Below are 22,256 nucleotides of genomic sequence, written 5' to 3'. Positions count from 1 at the left end.
AAAACAATTAAAAATAAACGTATCTGCTTTTTCGGAAACTGTGGCACAGTACCACCACCTACCAATAGGCTATTTTCAAGATGATTACCCAATTCGGTAAATTTTAATACATTTGAGTCAACATATGATTAGATTATGAGGCCCATGGGGACAGGGTCTAAGCTCTGTGTAGCACTGTGAAATCTTTGTGCGCTATATAAAGGAATTATTATAATTAATATATACCACCGATGGCCACTGGAGGGAGTATTATCTGTATAGTGTGTCAATGCTGGTCACACACATTATTATTACTTGGTAAAGTACCTTTGATAATGTGGAGCACCAAGTTTCCTGCTCTCATTCTCCTTAAAACAGGAGAAGAAAGTACATTGTGCATAGTTATGTGTTGCTGAATTTGTTTTGTTTTTACTATGGATTATTTTAGAAACGTTTTTTTATTTAGTCCTGGTTTTATTGGTTGTGTTGTAACAAAATACCAATAAAATACAAAGCGGGCCAATAGCGGCAGGCGTCCTCACCTCCAAAGGTGGCAGACACTTATTTCTTCTTCTGTTTGAAAAAGCATATTGAAGTCCTTCACTAGCCTCATTTATAAAATGGGACAGGCCAATGTGAGGGCCTATACCTGGGGCAGCTGCTGCCAATGGATGTACAGCTACATGTACTTGATCACAAGGACACTAAAACCAGACAGTGATTGGTAGCCAGGCTCCTTGGCTACTTTAAGTGATAATGCTAGTTATGGCTATTTAAACTCCGTAGGTGTTGACAGGAATAGTCCAGTAAGAGAACTTCTTACTTCACTGCGATGCATGATTCAAGGAGTCCCTGCTTCCCCACTGTAATCAAGATTGCAGTTCGGTGCTGCTGTTGCACTGTGATTTCTGTGCCAACTACTATAGTCTGTGGGAGCCCTAACACATGTAGTGACAGCTTGCCAGTTTACACCTACAGATAGTAATACTTTGGTAAACTGATTACAAAAGTATTATGTGCAATATTTATCAGAAGTGTCAGGACAAAGCTATCATAGTTGCTCATGGCAACCAATGAAAGTTCAACTATTAAATTCCCACAGCAATTTATAAAATGAAAACTGAGCTCTGATTGGTTGCCATGAGTAGCTAGAACAATTCTGCTTTTAGAAACTTCTGATAAATCTCCTCCTATATTTGCGATTGCATTGTGACATGAATTAAAAAAAAAATTAGAAAAACAAAGCGCATATATTCAATTTGGTGTTAATAATAATAATCTTTATATAGTGCCATCATATTCCACAGAAATTTGCAAATCATAGTTGACAAATACAAATAAAATACTACAGTTAGGATAAGACCCACTTTTTTTTAATTTTCTTTGAATGCAATAGATTTTATTTTACCTACGTTATAAACCCAAAGGCCATACATAACATTATTATTACCATAATCATATCGATTTGTAGAATAAAGTTACAATGGTGGATGGCATATAATCCTAATTACAATAAACAAGCGCTCAGAGCAATGTCGATGGGAAAGTGAATATGCTCAGGACGGTGAAATTGGGGGAAAAATAACTTTTATTTGTAGGAGTGTTTTTTTTTTCAGATTTTCACTAAAACTGGCAAAATGATCTTTTGAGGCTTCGGTTTTGTTAGTAATGACTATTAAATGCCTATATTCTGCATTGTTTGTATTATAACACACACTTTTAAGCAAGAAAAAGGTTTGCTAAAAAGCTCCTGTGTCTTCTGGCCAGAAGTCATACCCGATCCAGCACTGCCAGACCCGTCTGACTGCTGTCCAGAAGATCAGGTAAAGTTGTGATAAATGTTACACCCGGAACTGAGAAATACCTTCTCCCCTGCACAGTGACAGAAAGACTTCTCCCTTTCCCAGAGAGCCGTGATCGCCATCAGGTATCAAGAGTTATAAGATCTTATCTAGATGGTACAGAGTGTCCTTGTTACTGCACACATGAGACCCCAAGGCCCCTGATGTCTGCTGGCATTGTGGTTCCAGCAATGGCTTCATGACCCACCTGTAGTGGTCCTGCCCGAGTCTAAGTAATTCTGGTCCACTGGTCTCGCTTGCATAAAAGACGTTGCAGGCAACCTAATCCCAAGTACCTCTGAAGCGACCCTTTTATTTATGTTTGACATAGTGCCCTCAAATATAAAAAATCTCTCACCTGTCACCTTCTCCAAGCTGCTAAAACCGTAATCTCCAGGAGATGGTGCTCAGAAGCTTCCCCCTCAATCTCTGAGTGGCTGAAGTAGCCTCCACTCACAGGATGGAGGAACTTATTGCACAGTCCCCAGTAGATCGCACCCACTTCTCTAACACTTGGCTCCATTGGCAGACCTTCCTGTCCTCATCTGCTTACTGTGCACCCAGGATTAAAGTGTCTGTGTGATTGGTTGGCCCTCTCCTAACCACCCTGCAAGTTTCTGGCTGCTTGCCCCCTGCCCCTGTGGTCCCTGTTCCCTTGCTTCCGTTCTTGTTTCTCTCCTTCCTTACTTTTAAATTAATTATTTTTTTAAGCTTACTTTCTTCTTTGCCTTTTTGCTCTTCCTCCATCTAATGTTCTGAGAATGTTTATGCAGTTTTGCACCTTATTCTGTATTGTCTTTATTGACTTGTGTTTTTTTTTTTTATCTGGCACTTGGTTGTATTTGCCCCAAAAGGCGCAGTATTGTCATGCCATTGCTTAACTTGTTTTCAGTCTGTTATTTAATAAAACTATGAATGGAAAAACTTTTCACCCAGTCTATGAGAAAGAAGAGTCTCTGCACTGCCCTCTCCGTGTCCCGATATGAGAGGTTTAAGGACGTCTACTAGAGATGAGCGAACATGCTCGTCCGAGCTTGATGCTCGGTCGAGCATTAGGGTACTCGAAACTGCTCGTTGCTCGGACGAATACTTCGCCCGTTCGAGAAAATGGCAGCTCCCGCCGTTTTGCTTTTTGGCGGCCAGAAACAGAGCCAATCACAAGCCAGGAGACTCTGCACTCCACCCAGCATGACGTGGTACCCTTACACGTCGATAGCAGTGGTTGGCTGGCCAGATCAGGTGACCCTGGAATAGACTAGCCGCTGCCCGCGCTGCTCGGATCATTCTGTGTCTGGATGCCGCTAGGGAGAGAGCTGCTGCTGGTCAGGGAAAGCGTTAGGGTGTTCTATTAGCTTACTGTTAGGCAGGAGTGATTCTCCAAGAACCCAACAGCCCTTCTTAGGGCTACAATAACGTTATACTTTTTTTTTTTTATTTGCAGCTAGTACCATATTGTGAGGAATTTGCAGGGGGACTTGCTACCGTTGTGTTTAGCTCTTAGTGACACACATATCCACCTCAAACACCAAAGTGGGAAAATTTATTAGGGGTTTGATTTCAATTAGGCACAGTCTGCCATTTACTTTTTATTTTACGTTTATTTTTTTAATAACTCAGTGTCATCTCATCTTGCATAGTAGTGTGCTTTCATACTTTGCTAGAAAATAGCCATAGGAGAATCCAAACGGCTTACTTACGCCTACAGTAGCGTTATATATATTTGATTTCTGGTTGATCTGCTGGTGGCTGTACTTGCTGCAGTGCATCTACTAGCAAATTGTGAGCAATTTGTAGTGAGACTTGCGACCGCTGTGTTTTGCGCTTAGTGACGCACATATCCATTGCAAAGACCGAAGTGGGAAAATTTAGTAGGGGTTGGATTTCAATTAGGCACAGTCTGCCATTTGTCCTTTTTTATTTTACGTTTATTTTGTTTAATAACTCAGCGTCATCTCATCTGGCATAGTAGTGTGCTTTCATACTTGGCTAGAAAATAGCCATAGCAATAGGATAGCATCGTTTGGTTTTAAAAACTAAAAAACACAAAAAAAACCACAAAAAAAAAGTTAAAAAAAAATTAAAGCTATAACTCTCATTTTAAAAATGTTTAACCTGAGGGCTAGGGGTAGAGGACGAGGGCGGGGACGTGGGCGTCCAACTACTGCAGGGGTCAGAGGCCGTGGTCCTGGGCGGGGTGAGACGCCACCTGCTTATGAGGGAGCAGGGGAACGCCGCAGAGCTACACTCCCTAGGTTCATGTCTGAAGTTACTGGGACTCGTGGTAGAGCACTGTTGAGGCCAGAACAGTGCGAACAGGTGATGTCGTGGATTGCCGACAATGCTTCGAGCAATTTGTCCACCAGTCAGTCTTCCACGCAGTCCACCCATGTCACCGAAATCGGCACTCCTCCAGCTCCTGCACCTCAGCCTCCTCCCCCCCAGTCTGCCCCCTCCCAGGACAATTTGGCATTTGAACCGGCATACTCTGAGGAACTGTTTTCTGGACCCTTCCCACAGTCACAAACCACTTGTCCGGTTGCTGCTGAGCAATTTTCCGATGCCCAGGTTTTCCACCAGTCGCAGTCTGTGGGTGATGATGACCTTCTTGACGTAGTGGAAGTGTGTAAAGAGGTGTCCGACGATGAGGAGACACGGTTGTCAGACAGTGGGGAAGTTGTTGTCAGGGCAGGAAGTCCGAGGGGGGAGCAGACTGAGGGATCGGAGGATGATGAGGTGACAGACCCAAGCTGGGTTGATAGGCCGGGTGAACACAGTGCTTCTGAGACAGAGGAGAGTCCTCGACCAGAACAGGTTGGAAGAGGCAGTGGTGGGGCCAGACGGAGAGGCAGGGCCAGAGCTGGTGCATCAGCGCCAAATGTGTCAACTAGTGAAGCTCCCGTGGCGAGGGCTCTTGCGGCGAGGGCTAGATTTTCAGAAGTCTGGAGGTTCTTTAAGGAAACACCGGATGACCGACGGACTGTGGTGTGCAACATTTGCCAAACCAGGCTCAGCAGGGGTTCCACCACTACTAGCTTAACTACCACCAGTATGCGCAGGCATATGAATGCTAAACACCCCACTCAGTGGCAACAAGCCCGTTCACCTCCGGCCGTGCACACCACTGCTCCTTCCCCTGTGTCAGCTGATAGTCAGCCCCCTGCCCAGGACCCTGCCACAAAAACCCCATCGTCGCCTCCACGATCCTCCACAGCATCCACCAGCGTTCAGCTCTCCATACCCCAGACGCTGGAGCGGAAACGCAAATATAGTGCAACCCACCCGCACGCCCAAGCCCTTAATGTCCACATCTCCAGATTGCTTAGCCTGGAGATGCTGCCCTATAGGCTAGTAGAGACCGAGGCCTTTCGCAACCTCATGGCGGCGGCCGCCCCTCGGTATTCGGTCCCCAGCCGCCACTACTTTTCCCGATGTGCCGTCCCAGCCCTGCACCAGCACGTGTCAGACAACATCATCCGTGCCCTGACCAACGCCGTTTCTGACAAGGTCCACCTGACCACGGACACGTGGACGAGTGCTGCCGGGCAGGGCCACTATATATCGCTGACGGCACATTGGGTTAACTTGGTGGAGGCTGGGACCGAGTCTGACCCTGCGGCTGGTCATATACTGCCGACGCCGAGGATTGCGGGGCCTACCTCGGTCCAGGTGTTTCAGGCCTACTATGCCTCCTCCTCCTCCCACCCCTCCTCCTCCTCCGAATTACCATCCGTGGGCATGGCGCCATCAGTCGGTAGCTCTAGGCACAGCAGCAGTGCCGTCGCTAAGCGACAGCAGGCGGTGCTCAAACTGCTGAGCCTAGGCGATAAAAGGCACACCGCCCAAGAGCTATTACAGGGCATCACGGCGCAGACTGTGGCTGGCACCGCTGAACCTGAAGCCAGGCATGGTTGTGTGTGACAACGGCCGTAACCTGGTGGCGGCTCTGCAACTCGGCAGACTGACACATGTGCCATGCCTGGCCCATGTGTTAAATCTGATAGTTCAGCGTTTCCTCAAGACATACCCCAATCTGTCCGATTTGCTCACGAAGGTGCGCCGCATCTGTGCGCATTTCAGGAAGTCCAGCACAGATGCTGCCACTCTCAGGGCAGCGCAGCGCCGCCTCCAACTGCCCGCTCACCGACTGTTGTGCGACGTGCCCACGAGGTGGAATTCAACACTGACCATGTTATCCAGAGTTTACCAGCAGCGCCGAGCCATTGTAGACTGCCAGATGTCAACTTCCACCAGAACTGGTAGTCAGGTCAGTCAGCTTCCTCAAGTCTACAATGAGGAGTGGACGTGGATGTCTGATATCTGTCAGGTGCTGAGTAACTTTGAGGAGTCAACACAGATGGTCAGTGGCGATGCCGCCATCATCAGCCTCACCATCCCGCTGCTTGGCCTGTTGAAAAACTCTCTGATCAGCATGAAGTCGGAAGCTTTGCGCTCGTCACAAGAGACGGGGGAAGAAGATTCCCTTGTTGATAGCCAAAGCACCCTTAGGTCTGTTTCTCAGCGCATATCGGAGGAGGTGGAGGTGGAGGAGGATGAGGAGGAAGAGGAGGAGAATGTTGGCGAGACACAAGAGGGGACCATTGTTGAGTCCTTCACTGTTCAGCGTGTATGGGCAGAAGAAGAGGAGTTGGAGGAGGAGGAAATGGACAGTCAGGCCAGTGAGGGGAGTGAATTCTTACGCGTTGGTACTCTGGCGCATATGGCAGATTTCATGCTAGGCTGCCTAGCCGTTACCCTCGCGTTCAAAGAATTTATTCCAACACCGATTACTGGGTGTTCACTCTCCTGGACCCACGGTACAAGCAAAATCTTTCCACTCTCATCCCTGCAGAGGAAAGGAGTGTGAGAATGCATGAATACCAGCAGGCCCTGGTGCACAAGCTGAAACAGTATTTCCCTTCTGACAGCGCTAGCGGCAGAGTGCGTAGTTCTGCGGGACAAGTAGCGAGGGAGAGTAGGCGAGCAGGCAGCTTGTCCAGCACTGGCAAGGGTACGCTTTACAAGGCTTTTGCCAGCTTTATGTCACCCCAGCAAGACACTGTCACCTGTCCCCAGTCTCGGCAGAGTAGGGCTGATCTTTACAGAAAGATGGTGAGGGAGTACGTAGCTGACCATACCATCGTCCTAAATGATCACATAGCTCCCTACAACCACTGGGTCTCAAAGCTGGACATGTGGCACGAACTGGCGCTGTACGCTTTGGAGGTTCTTGCCTGCCCTGCCGCTAGCGTCTTTCCGAGCGGGTTTTCAGTGCAGCTGGTGGCATCATCACCGATGAGCGTACACGCCTGTCGACTGACAGCGCTGACAGGCTGACGCTTATTAAGATGAATAAAGCCTGGATTTCTCATAATTTCCAATCTCCACCAGGTGAAGGAAGCTCAACCTGAATAATTTATCCACTCCTCCTCCTCCTCATTTTCCTCCTTCTCCTCCTCTTTGTACAGTAAAGCAGAGGAAACTGGCTATTTTTTGACAGGGCCCACTGGCTCTAGCTATAGTACTTTATGCATTTAATTTTTCTGGAGGGCCACCTACTTTCTCCTCTGGTTTGAAAACTTTTTTGGACTGCCACATACAGGCACTCAATCTATTCCATTTTACTGGAGGGCCACCTACCTGCTCCTCTGGTTTGAAAACTTTTTTGGACTGCCACATACAGGCACTCAATCTATTCCATTTTACTGGAGGGCCACCTACCTGCTCCTCTGGTTTGAAAACTTTTTTGGACTGCCACATACAGGCACTATCCAAATTAAATTGTCTCCATAGCAGCCTCCACACGTTGTCTCCATTGCTACCTCCAAAAGTCGTCCATATAGCTGCCTCCATACATCGTCCCTTTATCAAACGAGGTGTGTCAGGCAGAAATTTGGGTTGTTTTCATGGATTCCACATCAAAGTTGTTAACTTTGTCGCCACCCTGCTGTGTTATCCACAAAATATACTGGCAAACTTTTATCATTTACCGATATTATTTCAGCGCTTCTTGCGCATCTGTTTACATTCCCCTCACCCGCCATATCCCAAACTTATAAGAACGCTACTACACTTGATCTTATACAAAAGGTTCTTAGAAGTGCTGTTTGGGGAGTAGCCTATAGACAGGGGCTTGGATTGGCGAAAGCTCGCCTGGCAGCGGAGCGCCAGCTCCATGCCAAGATCCAACTAACATAGTTTTAACTGCAGCACCTTTAATCTACTACTAGTTCACTGCCTCCATACATGGTCCCCTTATCAAACGAGCTGTGTCAGGCAGAATTTTGGGTTGTTTTCATGGCTTCCATGTTAACTTTGTCGCCACCCTGCTGTGTAATCCACAAAATATACTGGCAAACTTTTATCATGTACCGATATTATTTGAGCGCTTCTTGCTCACCTCCTTTGGTTCCTCTCTGCCACCCATTGGTTTGAAGCCTGAGTCCATTTAGGGTATGTCGCCATGACACTCTCTAGCCTGCTGCCGCTGCCTCTGCATGCCGTCCCCTATAGTGTCAGGGTCAATTATTGGATGTTTTAGATGCTATCTAGCTTCATTCTGTCACTCTGTCATGGCCATGCTGTTGCCCATAATTTTGGCATAATGGTGCGATTATGCAGCCTCAGAGGCATCCATGCATGCTGCCCCTGCTGTTTCCTGTCCATTTCCGTGGTGTTTCCATCCTTTTCTGAGGTTCCCAGGTGTTTGGCCAAGCTTCCCTGTGCAGAGCCTTGGTCCCCTTGAAAAATGCTCGAGTCTCCCATTGACTTCAATGGGGCTCGTTATTCGAGACGAGCACTCGAGCATCGGGAAAAGTTCGTCTCGAATAACGAGTACCCGAGCATTTTAGTGCTCGCTCATCTCTAACGTCTACCATTGGGTTGCTTGTTGATAGACCATTAGTACTCACATGCTCGTTATATCTTCAGGAGCAATGATTTGTTGTTCTATGTTCCAGAATGCCACAGTTTAGGAGAAAAAGAGTAAAAAATGCTTATTAGCCAGAATGCTCTTGAGAAATGCAACCTGGAAAACCACTTACTGCTTGGTCCTGCCTGGTTGTCGTGAGCGTGACCCCGCTTTCAAAACTACACCCTTCAGGTTATTTATCGAGGAGTATAGTATCCATTTTGTCAGGTGCTTTCCAAAAATAAGGAACAATGAGGTGAAATTAACAATAGTTTTGTTTTTTTTTGCCAAATATGAATTTTCATAGTGGCACAAGCTGGGTTCAACATTGTGCTTAGTGCTTTTCTTCTGTGTTTAAGAAACTCCCTACAAGTTACAAATCTTTTTTTTTTTTTTAATTCTGTATATATTCGAGTATAAGCCGAGACCCCTAATTTTAACATCAAAAACTGGGAAAACCTATTAACTCGAGTTTAAGCCGAGGGTGGGAAATGCATTGGTCACAGCCTCCCAGTATATAGCCAGACAGCCCCCCCACCCTGTGGTATATAGCCTGACCCATGTAATATACAGCCAGCCCACCCTTATAATTAAAAAATAAACTTATATGCTCACCCTCCGGCTTCCCCGATGTCCGCGTGGCTCTACTTCTTTCTTCCCTGCAGCTCCTCTTCAATCTTCTGTCTTCTATAAAAGCCTGCAGGGCGCGGCCATGGCCTCTTCCGGCCGGCAGGCGCATTCCATGAAGCGGCCGCTGCTGATGTCATAGTATGCGCCTGCCGGACGGGAGATAACATGGCTGCGCCCTGCAGGCTATTAAAGACGACGGAAGATTGAAAAGGAGCCACAAGGAAGAAAGAAGCTGAGCCACGTGGACATCGGTAGAGCCGCGCCGAACATCGGGGCTGCCGGAGGGTGAGTATGTAATTTTATTTTTTTTAATTTACTCGTGTAAATACCGAGGTGACATTTTTTTGCGCTCAAAAACTGGGCTTTTACATGAGTATATACAGTAATTTAAACAAGGCTCAGTAGTAATAGATCTCAGGACTGCAATAGCATCAGATCCTAACCCCATTGTTCTCCCCCATCGAGGGGGCAGTGTAGGTAAAAGTCCCTCATACTGAAGTCGATCATGCTTGACTTCAGGGTGTTAACGGTTACGCCCGTGCTTGGTGTTCACGCTGTGTTTGGCATCCGCTGTAATAGTACTGTGGTTTAAGAGAAGTCACATTGTGCTGCACAGTACTATTACATCCATTTGATGGAAGGGGGTAAGGATAAAACATGCTGGCTAAACCGTAGGGTCTTGTGATCTTGTGATATTCATGATCCGCTAATAATTTGGTGAGCCTTTAACTAAAAGTAGTTGTATTTTTATAATTCATTTTGGCTGTCACATTATCTGGTGAATGAAGTGTCCATAGCAGATTAGGATGAGGGCACATCATTTTGTTCATGGTGTCACAGTTGCTCTTTATCAATAAGCGCAATTAAACCAAATGCCTGGAAGCGATTCTTCCCCACTTTGACGTACAGCGAATAGACAGTTCATTGCTATGGTGTAATGTAATAATATCTTAATGAAAAAGAAAATCTCTACCACACATCAGTTCAGTTCTGAGTTGATTTATAGTAATATTCTGTAGCTGAAGGTCATGTGTCCTGTACCCTGTATAACATCTATGTTTGTTCATGTTTCTCAGAACACAGTATGAAGTTTCATATATTGCCGAGTTCAGGCACCTGGAAGACCAGGAGCTTAAGGTTTACACCAATGAGGATGGCAAAGAACCAGGTATGTCAAAAGCATCTTCCAACACATGTTGTATAAAGGCATGGCCCAAACATTGCTTGCCAAGGTTGACCATGGTAAAGGTGGGTTGTTCCATCTTTTTTTATATTCAATCATTTTTATTGGATTTTAGATTTAAACTAATAACATTACAACATTCAGTCATATTGCAATAACAGAACATAGAAAAGATAGTACAAGAACAGTGTATACAATGTACAAGAAAATCAGGTAGACAATCAGTTATATAATGTTTCCTGTGACCTTCACGGGATGTACAAAACTGAGTATGTGCTAATCGAAAGCTCCCCTGTCGCTTTCTCCCTGTATAGTTGCTATAATGTATTTTAACACTCTGTTCCTTTTAGTGAGACAGGATGAACTCCATATGGGGATTTTGTTCTGACGAGTTTGTTTATAAAGTACTTTGGAGTATGCGATCATTTGTGTTACTGCCCAAAGGCTTCTTGTTCCATCTTTTTTTAATCATTTTTATAATGTACTCTCACTGTGCTACCTCAGTCTCAGTGTCTGACTTAGTCTCTTGAATGCAGTATTGGTCAGACTGAAGACCCTACTCTGTTCAAGTCAGTAAGGACACTAAAAATGGCTACGGCTCCTTGCGTTGTTGCTTTAAAGGGAACCACTACTAACAAAACATGTATTTAAAAACTGCTATTGTACAGCAGTACAAATATCCCTGTATCATTATTCCCAATGCCTGTAAAGTTGCATAGTTTGTTTGTAAAGTTGACCTGCAATTAATGCTTATTCTTTGTGTTTTAGTTCAACTGCGCCTCCAGTTTCCTGTTTAACAAATGCCATGCTTTCTCTTCTGCCGAGTGAACTCCTCTCGGTTACATCATTTACCCTCCATCATAAATAAGAGAGATGCTAGCTTCTCCAGGGGTTCTCTTCAGCGAGTCACACAGCCAGTGTCTCCTTTATCTGTGACTGAGGGGGCAATGAGATGGAGGCGCGGCTGAGCAGGAAGGCCATGAGTTTTTCAAACTTGGCTAAAAGGAAAGACGATAATCAGACTCGCATCATTTTCATAGATGTTGGGTCAACTTTATGAATGGACTGTGGAACTTTTCAGGGACAGAGAGGAACACTATAGGAATAGTTGTTCTGCTGTATAGTAGCACTTTCACGGTAATGAACTGTCAAGTCGCTGGAATCTAGTGCCCAATGTCAGTGGAGTACCCCTTTTTGCAATAAATGTATATTTAAGAAATGGGAAACAGGGCTAGATAAAAATGTACCAGATTTTACCCCATTAAATTATTAGCACTCTTATTCAGGGTATGAAATGTTCTTTCTAGATTTCTTGAGAAATTATGCATTTTATTTTAGAAAATCTTCTCTAAAGTCATGTGAAAGAATGATCAAAGAGTGATATTTGCCTGAGATAAGTCAAGTTTAGAGGCTGCAGTTTAGAGTCACTTCAGATGCCCTTAACTTTGCTTCTTTATTACCTAGAAACTTGTTAAAGATCGGATCGCATCTTTCAGATTACATCCAAAGATGTGTCAAGTCTCGGCACTTGCATTATGTTTGTAAACGCCATGTGTGAACGCACCCTCAGAGAATCCGTACTACATTCACATAACTTCAGGGAATGACAAGGTGCAGTGGAATCGACCCACTTGACATCATTAGATGTCAATGCAACAGCTGCAGATATTGTTAAATAATGTGTAGTCCCACTTAGAAAATATTTTCTTCAGCTGGTCAGCCCCTTCAATGCTTGGGCTTAAAAAGTTTTCCGGGTAGACTGTGGACTATTGGATGTGTGAAGAACATACCTTTATAACAGCTTGTGCTCTCCCTGAGCATTGCCCAGCCATGTGGAAATGCCATGTTTTACATTGTGACAGGTTGATGTTTGCCAGAAGGAATGGTAGATATTTTCCTTCAGTGCCTTCTGCCTTCCTGACACAGCACTGTATTTATTCATGCGAATTCCATCCTCCCTATTGTTATATTGGATTAGATGGATGTATCAAAGTAACTGGTGGTTGGGAATTTACCAGACATTTACTCGCACGGGATATGAGGCAAACTCCTCTCAGCGAACCCTCTTGTAAATGTCTTATGTTTCCCAAGTACATGGATAACATTTATACAGCTCCTTATCATCAGACCACCACTAGAACTAAAGTGACATTCATTCACAGGGTGAACCAGGGACAAGACACTAAAGACTTTCCAGTGTTTGTGCAAATATGGAGAAAACGCATTTAAATAAGTGTTTTTGATTCAGGATGTAATATTCTCTACTACAAGTGGTACACGGGGACAAGTTATTGTCTGTATATAGGTCATGAATATTAAATAGCTTGTACCAATAAATGTACTAAACTCTTCAGTAAACTCAAGTGCAGGATGGTCTCTTATGAGTTTGTTAATATGTCGTTCCGGACTGGCCTTGTACTTTAATCGTTTTTTTGAGGTATTGTATACCTGAGTATGAGCTGAGTTTTTCAGCACAAAACATGTTCCAACGCCACCCCCGGCAGGGAGTCGTGACGTCAGCCGCGCTGTATACTACGGGGGGCTGGGCAGGCTGTATACTATGGGGGGCTGGGCAGGCTGTATACTATGGGGGGCTGTGACCAATGCATTTTCCACTCTCGGCTTATATTCGAGTCAATAGGTTTTTCCAGGTTTTTGTGTTAAAATTAGGGGTCTTGGCTTATACTCGAGTATATACAGTATACATTTTTAGAATAAAGAACAATGCAATAAAACAGCTTGTAACAATTAAAATTAAAACAGTGTCCCCGAAAGGGCATAGCCCTTAAACCACCAATGAACAAAAAGAAGACAAACACAAAAAACTACTTCACATACGCACAGAAATGCACATCTACACCAAATCCACACCCTGCCCCGATGTATGAAGTCAAATTATCCAGCCGTGTCCAAGGTTTCCAAGAACTTTGACCAGATTTTTCCAAACTTCTAGGGACATTTCTGACTATCATGCAGGATTTGTAAATGGAAAAACAAATGCTAAAATTGTCACTTGGGCATTTTTACAAAGGTTAAATAGAGGCCAGTTGGTTTATTCATACATTTCCACAAAAAATAGCTGTGGTAATGGCACAATGTAGAAATCTAAGAGAAGATGAATTAGAATTAGCTTAAAGGACATCTACCACCAGGATGAAAGATTGTAAACCAAGCACGCTGACATACTGGTGTGTGCCCCCTCTGGCAGGATCCACTCTTATTTTAGCTTTTTGTTCCTGTTTTTTTTTTTTTTATGCTTTTAAAATTAGGCAAATGAACCTGAGGGGCTCCTTAAGTGTTAATGGAGCCTGGAACCCCTCAGGTTTATTTCTTAAAAACAAGGGCATAGGGAGCATAAAGAAGAGTGGTTCCTGTCAGAAAGGCAACACACCAGTATGTCAGTGTCTTTGGTTTACAATCCATCATCCTGGTGGTAGATTTCCTTTAATGTACAATGCAAGTGTTCATTAACGTATACACTTTGAGGCTTCTTTCTTTTCTCTTTTGGGAGATACAAACAATTTGCCAGTAGAAGTATGCTGGACAGATGTACACCAGAAATCCATTTTATTAGCTAAATAATATTTATACTATGAAAATGTGACCCATTTTTTATTTTTTTCCTTCTAATTCCTGTGTTATTAGGGCCTTCTCACAAGACTTGTGAAGTGGGTAAAATGCCCATACCTGAAAAAGAAGTCCAATATCCTGAATTACCTATCTTGAAGAATAGAGAGGAGGTGAGTTATTTAAGATGATGTGACATTTCCATGTGTGAATAACCAGCTGTTCCTAACAGTCCTGGATAGTGTCACAGCCTAAGGGCAGTTTAACACTTCCATAGTCAGTCCGTGAACTACGGACCATTCAGAGTCCTCGCTGAGGACGGGACTCCTTACATCATAACAATATATATGATGCAAGGAGTTGCTGCATACTCCCTAAACAGCAGCGCCAAAAAAGAAGAAAAAGAAACTCATGAATTGCTTTGAATTGACCCAAGGAATCTCGTTCCTAGCAGTGTTGACGGTCCATGACACAGGAATCTGAACGCTCTGTGGTTCATGGACTGACTATGTCAAGGTAAACTGCCTTAACCTCTTAACGCTCAGCGTCCGATATATCGGACGCTGAGCTCAGTGACTTAACCACATTAGGGTTTTGTTTGACAAATTTAGTAAAACGTAAGAAAATATATTCATGTCTGGTATCCCCGTAATCGTATCAACCTATAGAATAAAGATAACATGATTATTAGTCTATACGGTGAACACCAAAAAAAAAAAAAAAGTAAAAAATCCAGTACAGAATTGATGCTTTTCTACTCCTGCCCTCAAAAAAAGTTCCTAAATTTTCAACAATAGGTGATACCAACCCCAAAATGGTAACAATGGAAAAAGCATCTCATCCCGCAAAAAAAATGCCGTCACATGGCCCAAATAACGAAAAAGCGAAAATTTTATAGCAGCGCCCTCCTTCCCTTCTGCACCTCGCTGTGCCCCCATAACACAAGTCACAGCCACAGCCACATGTGGGGGGTCTTTGTACTCAGGAGAAATTGCAGAACAAATTGTATGGTGGGTTTTCTCTTTTTATCTTTTGGAAATGTGTAAATTTTAGGGCTAAATGAACATATAAGGGAACAATATGACCATTCTAAATTTCACCTCCATTTTGATTCAATTACTATGAAGATCTCAAGGGGTTAACAATCTTCGTAAAAGCGGTTTCTGATAGCTTGAGGGGTGCAGATTTGAAAATGGGTTGGTTATATAGGGGGTTTTGATGCTAAATATGTAAAATTTCATTCAAAACTGTATTTATCCCCAAAATAGTCAATTCTGAAAATCCGGAAAAGCGATATTCTATTTGTAGGCCGCGTGACATCAAAATAAATTATCCAAACATTTCAGAAATTATGAAAATGTAAAGTAGACAATTGGGAAATGTTATTCAGCAACTTATTTAGGTGGTAAATCGATCTGCCTGAAAACGCAATGATTTTGAATTTCGAAAATTGCAAATTTTTCACAAAATATATCTCATTTTCTTTTTTTTTGTAAATAAACGCAAAACTTATCAGCCAAAATTTACCACTAAAATGAAGTACAACATGTGGGGAAAAAACAATCTCAGAATCGTTTTGATAAGTAACAGTGTTCAAAAGTTATAACCATATAAAGCGACGCAAGTCAGAATCCAAAAAATCTGGCTCAGCCTTAAGCTACAAAATGGCTGCGTCCTTAAGGGGTTAAATGACATCTACCATCTGGATGAAAGACTATGCAGCCCTTCATCCTGTTGGGAGATGCCCTTTAGATCTGATTGTGAATATGTAAAGCTGATATAGACACAGTGATAAATGCAGAGAGGAAACATAGGACACATCAAGCCAAAACAAACAAACAGTGGTGTGCCACTGTCAAATATTTACAAATTCATAATTTTTATTAGAACACACAACCAATCCATAGACAATACTATAAAAACAATTAAAAATAGTACCAAAGTACATGCAATATGATTTCAGAAATGTCTCCTCACATGTACAGGACTGCTTTCCTGTGTAACAAGCTTATATCTTAGATGCTTTTGCACAATAATTTCATTATATATAGTTGTTATTCTTTATTTTTTATAATTTTTTTATTTTTTTTCCCTTTCTCTTATTATTTATTATTCACACTATTATTTTCTTCGTACTGCATACTGAATGCCATACTTACATGTAATTTGAGATAAGGTTGACGCATAATACTGGATCGCCGTTTATATATACTTATTGTTGGCTTGAAGAGTGTCATATTTACCTATTTCCTGTAGCATCACGTTGCCTAGTTACCATACTTACTTCCACAGCGCTGTGACCGGCACCTCGTCATTTCCGGTGCTCGGATTAAGTCAACTGCGCATGCGCTTGTACTTATTGACAGCTAGAATCATCTCCACTACTACGTCACTTCCGGCACCTGCAACAAGCAGGCGCGCCTAACACGCTGACCGCTACAGCTGATGGTGAGTGCTGTGGGGGGATAGAAGGGGAGCCTGGCAACATGGGGGCATGTTTACCCCTGAGGAAGTCTCCAGTGAGAGACGTAATGCGTGGGGAGCCCTCCACCTCCTGATCTCTGCACCAACCCGCTTTTTTGACGCTGCACTATGCTGCCTGGCTCATAGCCAGATAACTTGTAATGTATACTGGGGATTTGCCTCGCACTTTTTTACCATCATTTTGGGGAACAACTGATTTGGGCACCAGTTTACCTACTCTGCACTTTTATGACAGCTGGTTATTTGCACTTGCACTTAGAATTTGTTTACATTGTCATTGGGTTGGTCCTGGTGTACACTACCTATTCAGGAGGGGTTTGTTATTGTACCTATCAGAGTACTATTAACACGATATCATATTGCATGTACTTTGCTACTATTTTTAATTGTTTTTATAGTATTGTCTATGGATTGGTTGTGTGTTCGAATATAAATTATGAATTTGTAAATATTTGACAGTGGCACACCACTTTGTTTGTTTTGGCTTGATGGATCTTCCCTAGTGTGTCGTTTTATACTTTACATTGGTGCACATTGTGGTTTTGCAGGGTTCCATATCTTTGATTGGAAACATAGGACACAGAGGCATTTTATCTTAAGGCCACTTTCACACGGTTACTATTTCAGTATTTTGCATCCTTATTAGCAAGCCAAAACCAAAAGATGACAAAATAGTGCTATGGAAATATGTCAACTCTTCCCTGATTTGAACCCATTCCTGGTTTTGGCCTTCTAGTACTGATGCAAAACATTGATCAAATACGGACTTTGTGAATGTGCTGTTAAAGATTTGCCTGGGATGTAAAAATTTTATTATATTGGCCCAAGTGTTCATGACGTTATCATGTGGTGTCAATAAAGAATAGTAGAAGCTTAGCAGCCTATTTAAAGTGGTATTCTTGTCTGTGCATTCATATTTAATTAAACTTTCCACATAGATATATATCACATACAGATTCAGGAAAGGCAGCAGCACTCCAGTTTGTGGATTAATTCAGGGTGATCTTTATTTCAAGGATGCATCCTTGAAATAAAGATCACCCTGAATTAATCCACAAACTGGAGTGCTGCTGCCTTTCCTGAATCTACTACTGGATCCGTGTGCCACGGATATACAGATTTTGCACCCAAACAATCAGGTTGTGCTGCCCTGGACTCTCTTTCTCTATCTATCACATACATACATACATATCTTCAATTGGATGTTATTTAAAAAATGTTTTTATGTGAAGATAATTTCCGATAAATGTAGCCATGTTTCTTAGAAACTATATTGCTCTCTTTGCATATGACCTTAGCTGCTGGAGAAATCAGTTTGGCCGGGAATAACTGCATGTCCCACCGCTGTCATGTGGTAATGAACGCAGAATCCCGGTGGTCAGGCGCTTCAATAGCACATGTGTAGCCACTGCTGCAAGGGTACAGGGGTTGTTGTATCCAAAAGCACCTATCTCATATATCCTCATAAGGGACATCCTGGCTACATGATAAGATGAGAATACCCATTTAAAGAAAACCTACCATTAGATCTACATAATAAGGTAGATCCGATGGTAGATTTCTACTATCTATCTGATCCCTATACAGTTCCTGTCTAATCTAAACATTTAGCATATAAAGAAAAGTGTATTTACAGACAGTCCTGAGTATATATATATATTTTTTTTTTAACAGTTGATCACTCTAATCGAGAGTAATTCAGTTGTGATAGTGCATGGAGAGACTGGAAGTGGAAAGAGCACACAACTACCACAGTATATATTGGATTACCACATGCATCGCTCTGCCTACTGTAATGTAGTGGTGACACAGCCGAGGAAGATTGCAGCGTGCAGCATTGCCACATGGATCAGCAAGGAGAGAAAGTGGCCTCTGACTGGGCTAATAGGCTATCAGGTATGACTACTCTGCATATTTGTTTTTCTTAGCAGTAAGTCTACATTCACACGAATTGGCGCACGGGAGAGATGGGGTAAATGCTGCTAGCCCCTGCCCTTCTCCATAGAGATACCTATCTTTTCCCTGGGTACGTAGCGGTATGATGCAGCTCAGTGGGCTCCACCGTACAGCTCAGTGGGCTCCACCATACAGCTCAGTGGGCTCCCCCGTACAGCTCAGTGGCCTATGGGGCACGTATAGAAGGCGGCCGTGTATACGCACCCCACCAACGGTCGTTCAACGGTCATGTGAATGTAGCCTAATACCGTATATTTACTAAATTATGAGTCTGCGTGCAATCTATTTATTCAGTTTGTGTTTAAAAACTTTCCAAAGTGTCTTCTCCACACCCCTTTTATCATCTTAGTTGTAAAAGTATCTAAAAACTGTCCAAATCTCCCCAAAAATCTGGTAAAATGAGCTTGTAGCGGAAATTATACAATCACCAGACCAGTCTGTAACCATTTCACAACCAATGGGTCATTAGTACTTGAATATTCAGGTCAGTTTTTTCAGTTCGCTTATGCTATTCTTAAACATCTTCAAGGGAATTTGTCATTGTGAAACAAGTTACCGTGTATACTCGAGTATAAGCCGACCCGAGTATAAGAGACCCCTAATTTTACCACCAAAAACTGGGAAAAACTATTGACTTTAGTATAAGCTGAGGGTGGAAAATGCATTGGTCACAGCCCCCCCCCCCTCCAGTATACAGCCAGCCCCCAGTAGTATGCAGCCCGCCCCCTAGTAGTATGCAGCCTGCCTGCCTGCCCGCCCCCTAGTAGTATGCAGCCTGCCTGCCTGCCCGCCCGCCCCCTAGTAGTATGCAGCCAGCCTGCCCGCCCGCCCCCTAGTAGTATGCAGCCTGCCTGCCCGCCCGCCCCCTAGTAGTATGCAGCCTGCCTGCCTGCCCGCCCCCTAGTAGTATGCAGCCTGCCTGCCTGCCTGCCCGCCCCCTAGTAGTATGCAGCCTGCCTGCCTGCCCGCCCCCTAGTAGTATGCAGCCTGCCTGCCTGCCCGCCCCCTAGTAGTATGCAGCCTGCCTGCCTGCCCGCCCCCTAGTAGTATGCAGCCTGCCTGCCTGCCCGCCCCCTAGTAGTATGCAGCCTGCCTGCCTGCCCGCCCCCTAGTAGTATGCAGCCTGCCTGCCTGCCTGCCCGCCCCCTAGTAGTATGCAGCCTGCCTGCCTGCCTGCCCGCCCCCTAGTAGTATGCAGCCTGCCTGCCTGCCTGCCCGCCCCCTAGTAGTATGCAGCCTGCCTGCCTGCCTGCCTGCCCGCCCCCTAGTAGTATGCAGCCTGCCTGCCTGCCTGCCCGCTAGTAGTATGCAGCCTGCCTGCCGGCCCGCCCCCTAGTAGTATGCAGCCAGCCAGCCTGCCGGCCCGCCCCCTAGTAGTATGCAGCCAGCCAGCCTGCCGGCCCGCCCCCTAGTAGTATGCAGCCAGCCAGCCTGCCGGCCCGCCCCCTAGTAGTATGCAGCCAGCCAGCCTGCCTGCCCGCCCCCTAGTAGTATGCAGCCAGCCAGCCTGCCTGCCCGCCCCCTAGTAGTATGCAGCCAGCCAGCCTGCCGGCCCGCCCCCTAGTAGTATGCAGCCAGCCAGCCTGCCTGCCCGCCCCCTAGTAGTATGCAGCCAGCCAACCTGCCTGCCCGCCCCCTAGTAGTATGCAGCCAGCCAGCCTGCCTGCCCGCCCCCTAGTAGTATGCAGCCAGCCAGCCTGCCTGCCCGCCCCCTAGTAGTATGCAGCCAGCCAGCCTGCCTGCCCGCCCCCTAGTAGTATGCAGCCAGCCAGCCTGCCTGCCCGCCCCCTAGTAGTATGCAGCCAGCCAGCCTGCCTGCCCGCCCCCTAGTAGTATGCAGCCAGCCAGCCTGCCTGCCCGCCCCCTAGTAGTATGCAGCCAGCCAGCCTGCCTGCCCGCCCCCTAGTAGTATGCAGCCAGCCAGCCTGCCTGCCTGCCCGCCCGCCCCCTAGTAGTATGCAGCCAGCCTGCCTGCCTGCCCGCCCGCCCCCTAGTAGTATGCAGCCAGCCAGCCTGCCTGCCCGCCCGCCCCCTAGTAGTATGCAGCCAGCCAGCCTGCCTGCCCGCCCGCCCCCTAGTAGTATGCAGCCAGCCAGCCTGCCTGCCCGCCCCCTAGTAGTATGCAGCCAGCCAGCCTGCCTGCCCGCCCCCTAGTAGTATGCAGCCAGCCAGCCTGCCTGCCCGCCCCCTAGTAGTATGCAGCCAGCCAGCCTGCCTGCCCGCCCCCTAGTAGTATGCAGCCAGCCAGCCTGCCTGCCCGCCCCCTAGTAGTATGCAGCCAGCCTGCCCGCCCCCTAGTAGTATGCAGCCAGCCAGCCTGCCTGCCCGCCCCCTAGTAGTATGCAGCCAGCCTGCCTGCCCGCCCGCCCCCTAGTAGTATGCAGCCAGCCAGCCTGCCTGCCCGCCCCCTAGTAGTATGCAGCCAGCCAGCCTGCCTGCCCGCCCCCTAGTAGTATGCAGCCAGCCAGCCTGCCTGCCTGCCTGCCCCCTAATAGTATGCAGCCAGCCAGCCTGCCTGCCTGCCCCCTAGTAGTATGCAGCCAGCCAGCCTGCCTGCCCGCCCCCTAGTAGTATGCAGCCAGCCAGCCTGCCTGCCCGCCCCCTAGTAGTATGCAGCCAGCCAGCCTGCCTGCCTGCCCGCCCGCCCCCTAGTAGTATGCAGCCAGCCTGCCTGCCTGCCCGCCCGCCCCCTAGTAGTATGCAGCCAGCCAGCCTGCCTGCCCGCCCGCCCCCTAGTAGTATGCAGCCAGCCAGCCTGCCTGCCCGCCCGCCCCCTAGTAGTATGCAGCCAGCCAGCCTGCCTGCCCGCCCCCTAGTAGTATGCAGCCAGCCAGCCTGCCTGCCCGCCCCCTAGTAGTATGCAGCCAGCCAGCCTGCCTGCCCCGCCCCCTAGTAGTATGCAGCCAGCCTGCCTGCCTGCCCCGCCCCCTAGTAGTATGCAGCCAGCCTGCCTGCCTGCCCCGCCCCCTAGTAGTATGCAGCCAGCCTGCCTGCCTGCCCCGCCCCCTAGTAGTATGCAGCCAGCCTGCCTGCCTGCCCCGCCCCCTAGTAGTATGCAGCCAGCCTGCCTGCCTGCCCCGCCCCCTAGTAGTATGCTGCCAGCCTGCCTGCCTGCCCCGGCCCCTAGTAGTATGCTGCCAGCCTGCCTGCCTGCCCCGCCCCCTAGTAGTATGCAGCCAGCCTGCCTGCCTGCCCCGCCCCCTAGTAGTATGCAGCCAGCCTGCCTGCCTGCCCCGCCCCCTAGTAGTATGCAGCCAGCCTGCCTGCCTGCCCCGCCCCCTAGTAGTATGCAGCCAGCCAGCCTGCCTGCCCCGCCCCCTAGTAGTATGCAGCCAGCCTGCCTGCCTGCCCCGCCCCCTAGTAGTATGCAGCCAGCCTGCCCTTAAAAAAAATAAATGTATATACTCTCCCTCCGATGTCGGCGCGGCTTCCTGATGTCCCCCATGTTGGCGTGTCCCGTCCTCTTTCTTCCCCGCGGGTCTTCTTCTTTCTTCTGTCATGGACGCGGCCATGTTTTCTTCCAGCAGGCGCATACTATGAGGCGGCCGCTGCTGACGTCATAGTATGCGCCGGCCAGAAAGAAAACATGGCCACGTCCATGACAGAAGAAGAGCCGCGGGGAAGAAAGAAGACGGGATGTGGAGCATCGGGCCGGCGGAGGCTGAGTATATAAGGTTTTTTTCTTTTAAGTGCTCGTAATAGACTCGTG

General features: G+C 46.5%; 1 protein-coding gene across 1 annotated transcript in view; it reads left to right on the top strand.

Moving 5' to 3' along the window:
- The window catches only part of TDRD9 (tudor domain containing 9), a 125,418-nt gene that overhangs the window by 12,673 nt on the left and 90,489 nt on the right, over positions 1–22,256 (top strand). The window contains exons 2-4 of the mRNA XM_072115914.1: positions 10,434–10,525; positions 14,186–14,280; positions 18,266–18,487. Coding sequence (XP_071972015.1) covers positions 10,434–10,525; positions 14,186–14,280; positions 18,266–18,487 — 409 coding nt within the window. The remainder of the gene's footprint in view (positions 1–10,433; positions 10,526–14,185; positions 14,281–18,265; positions 18,488–22,256) is intronic.

Source organism: Engystomops pustulosus, chromosome 7 (assembly GCF_040894005.1).
Source record: "Engystomops pustulosus chromosome 7, aEngPut4.maternal, whole genome shotgun sequence".
Lineage (NCBI taxonomy): Eukaryota > Metazoa > Chordata > Amphibia > Anura > Leptodactylidae > Engystomops > Engystomops pustulosus.
This window is presented reverse-complemented; position numbering and strand designations above follow the sequence as displayed.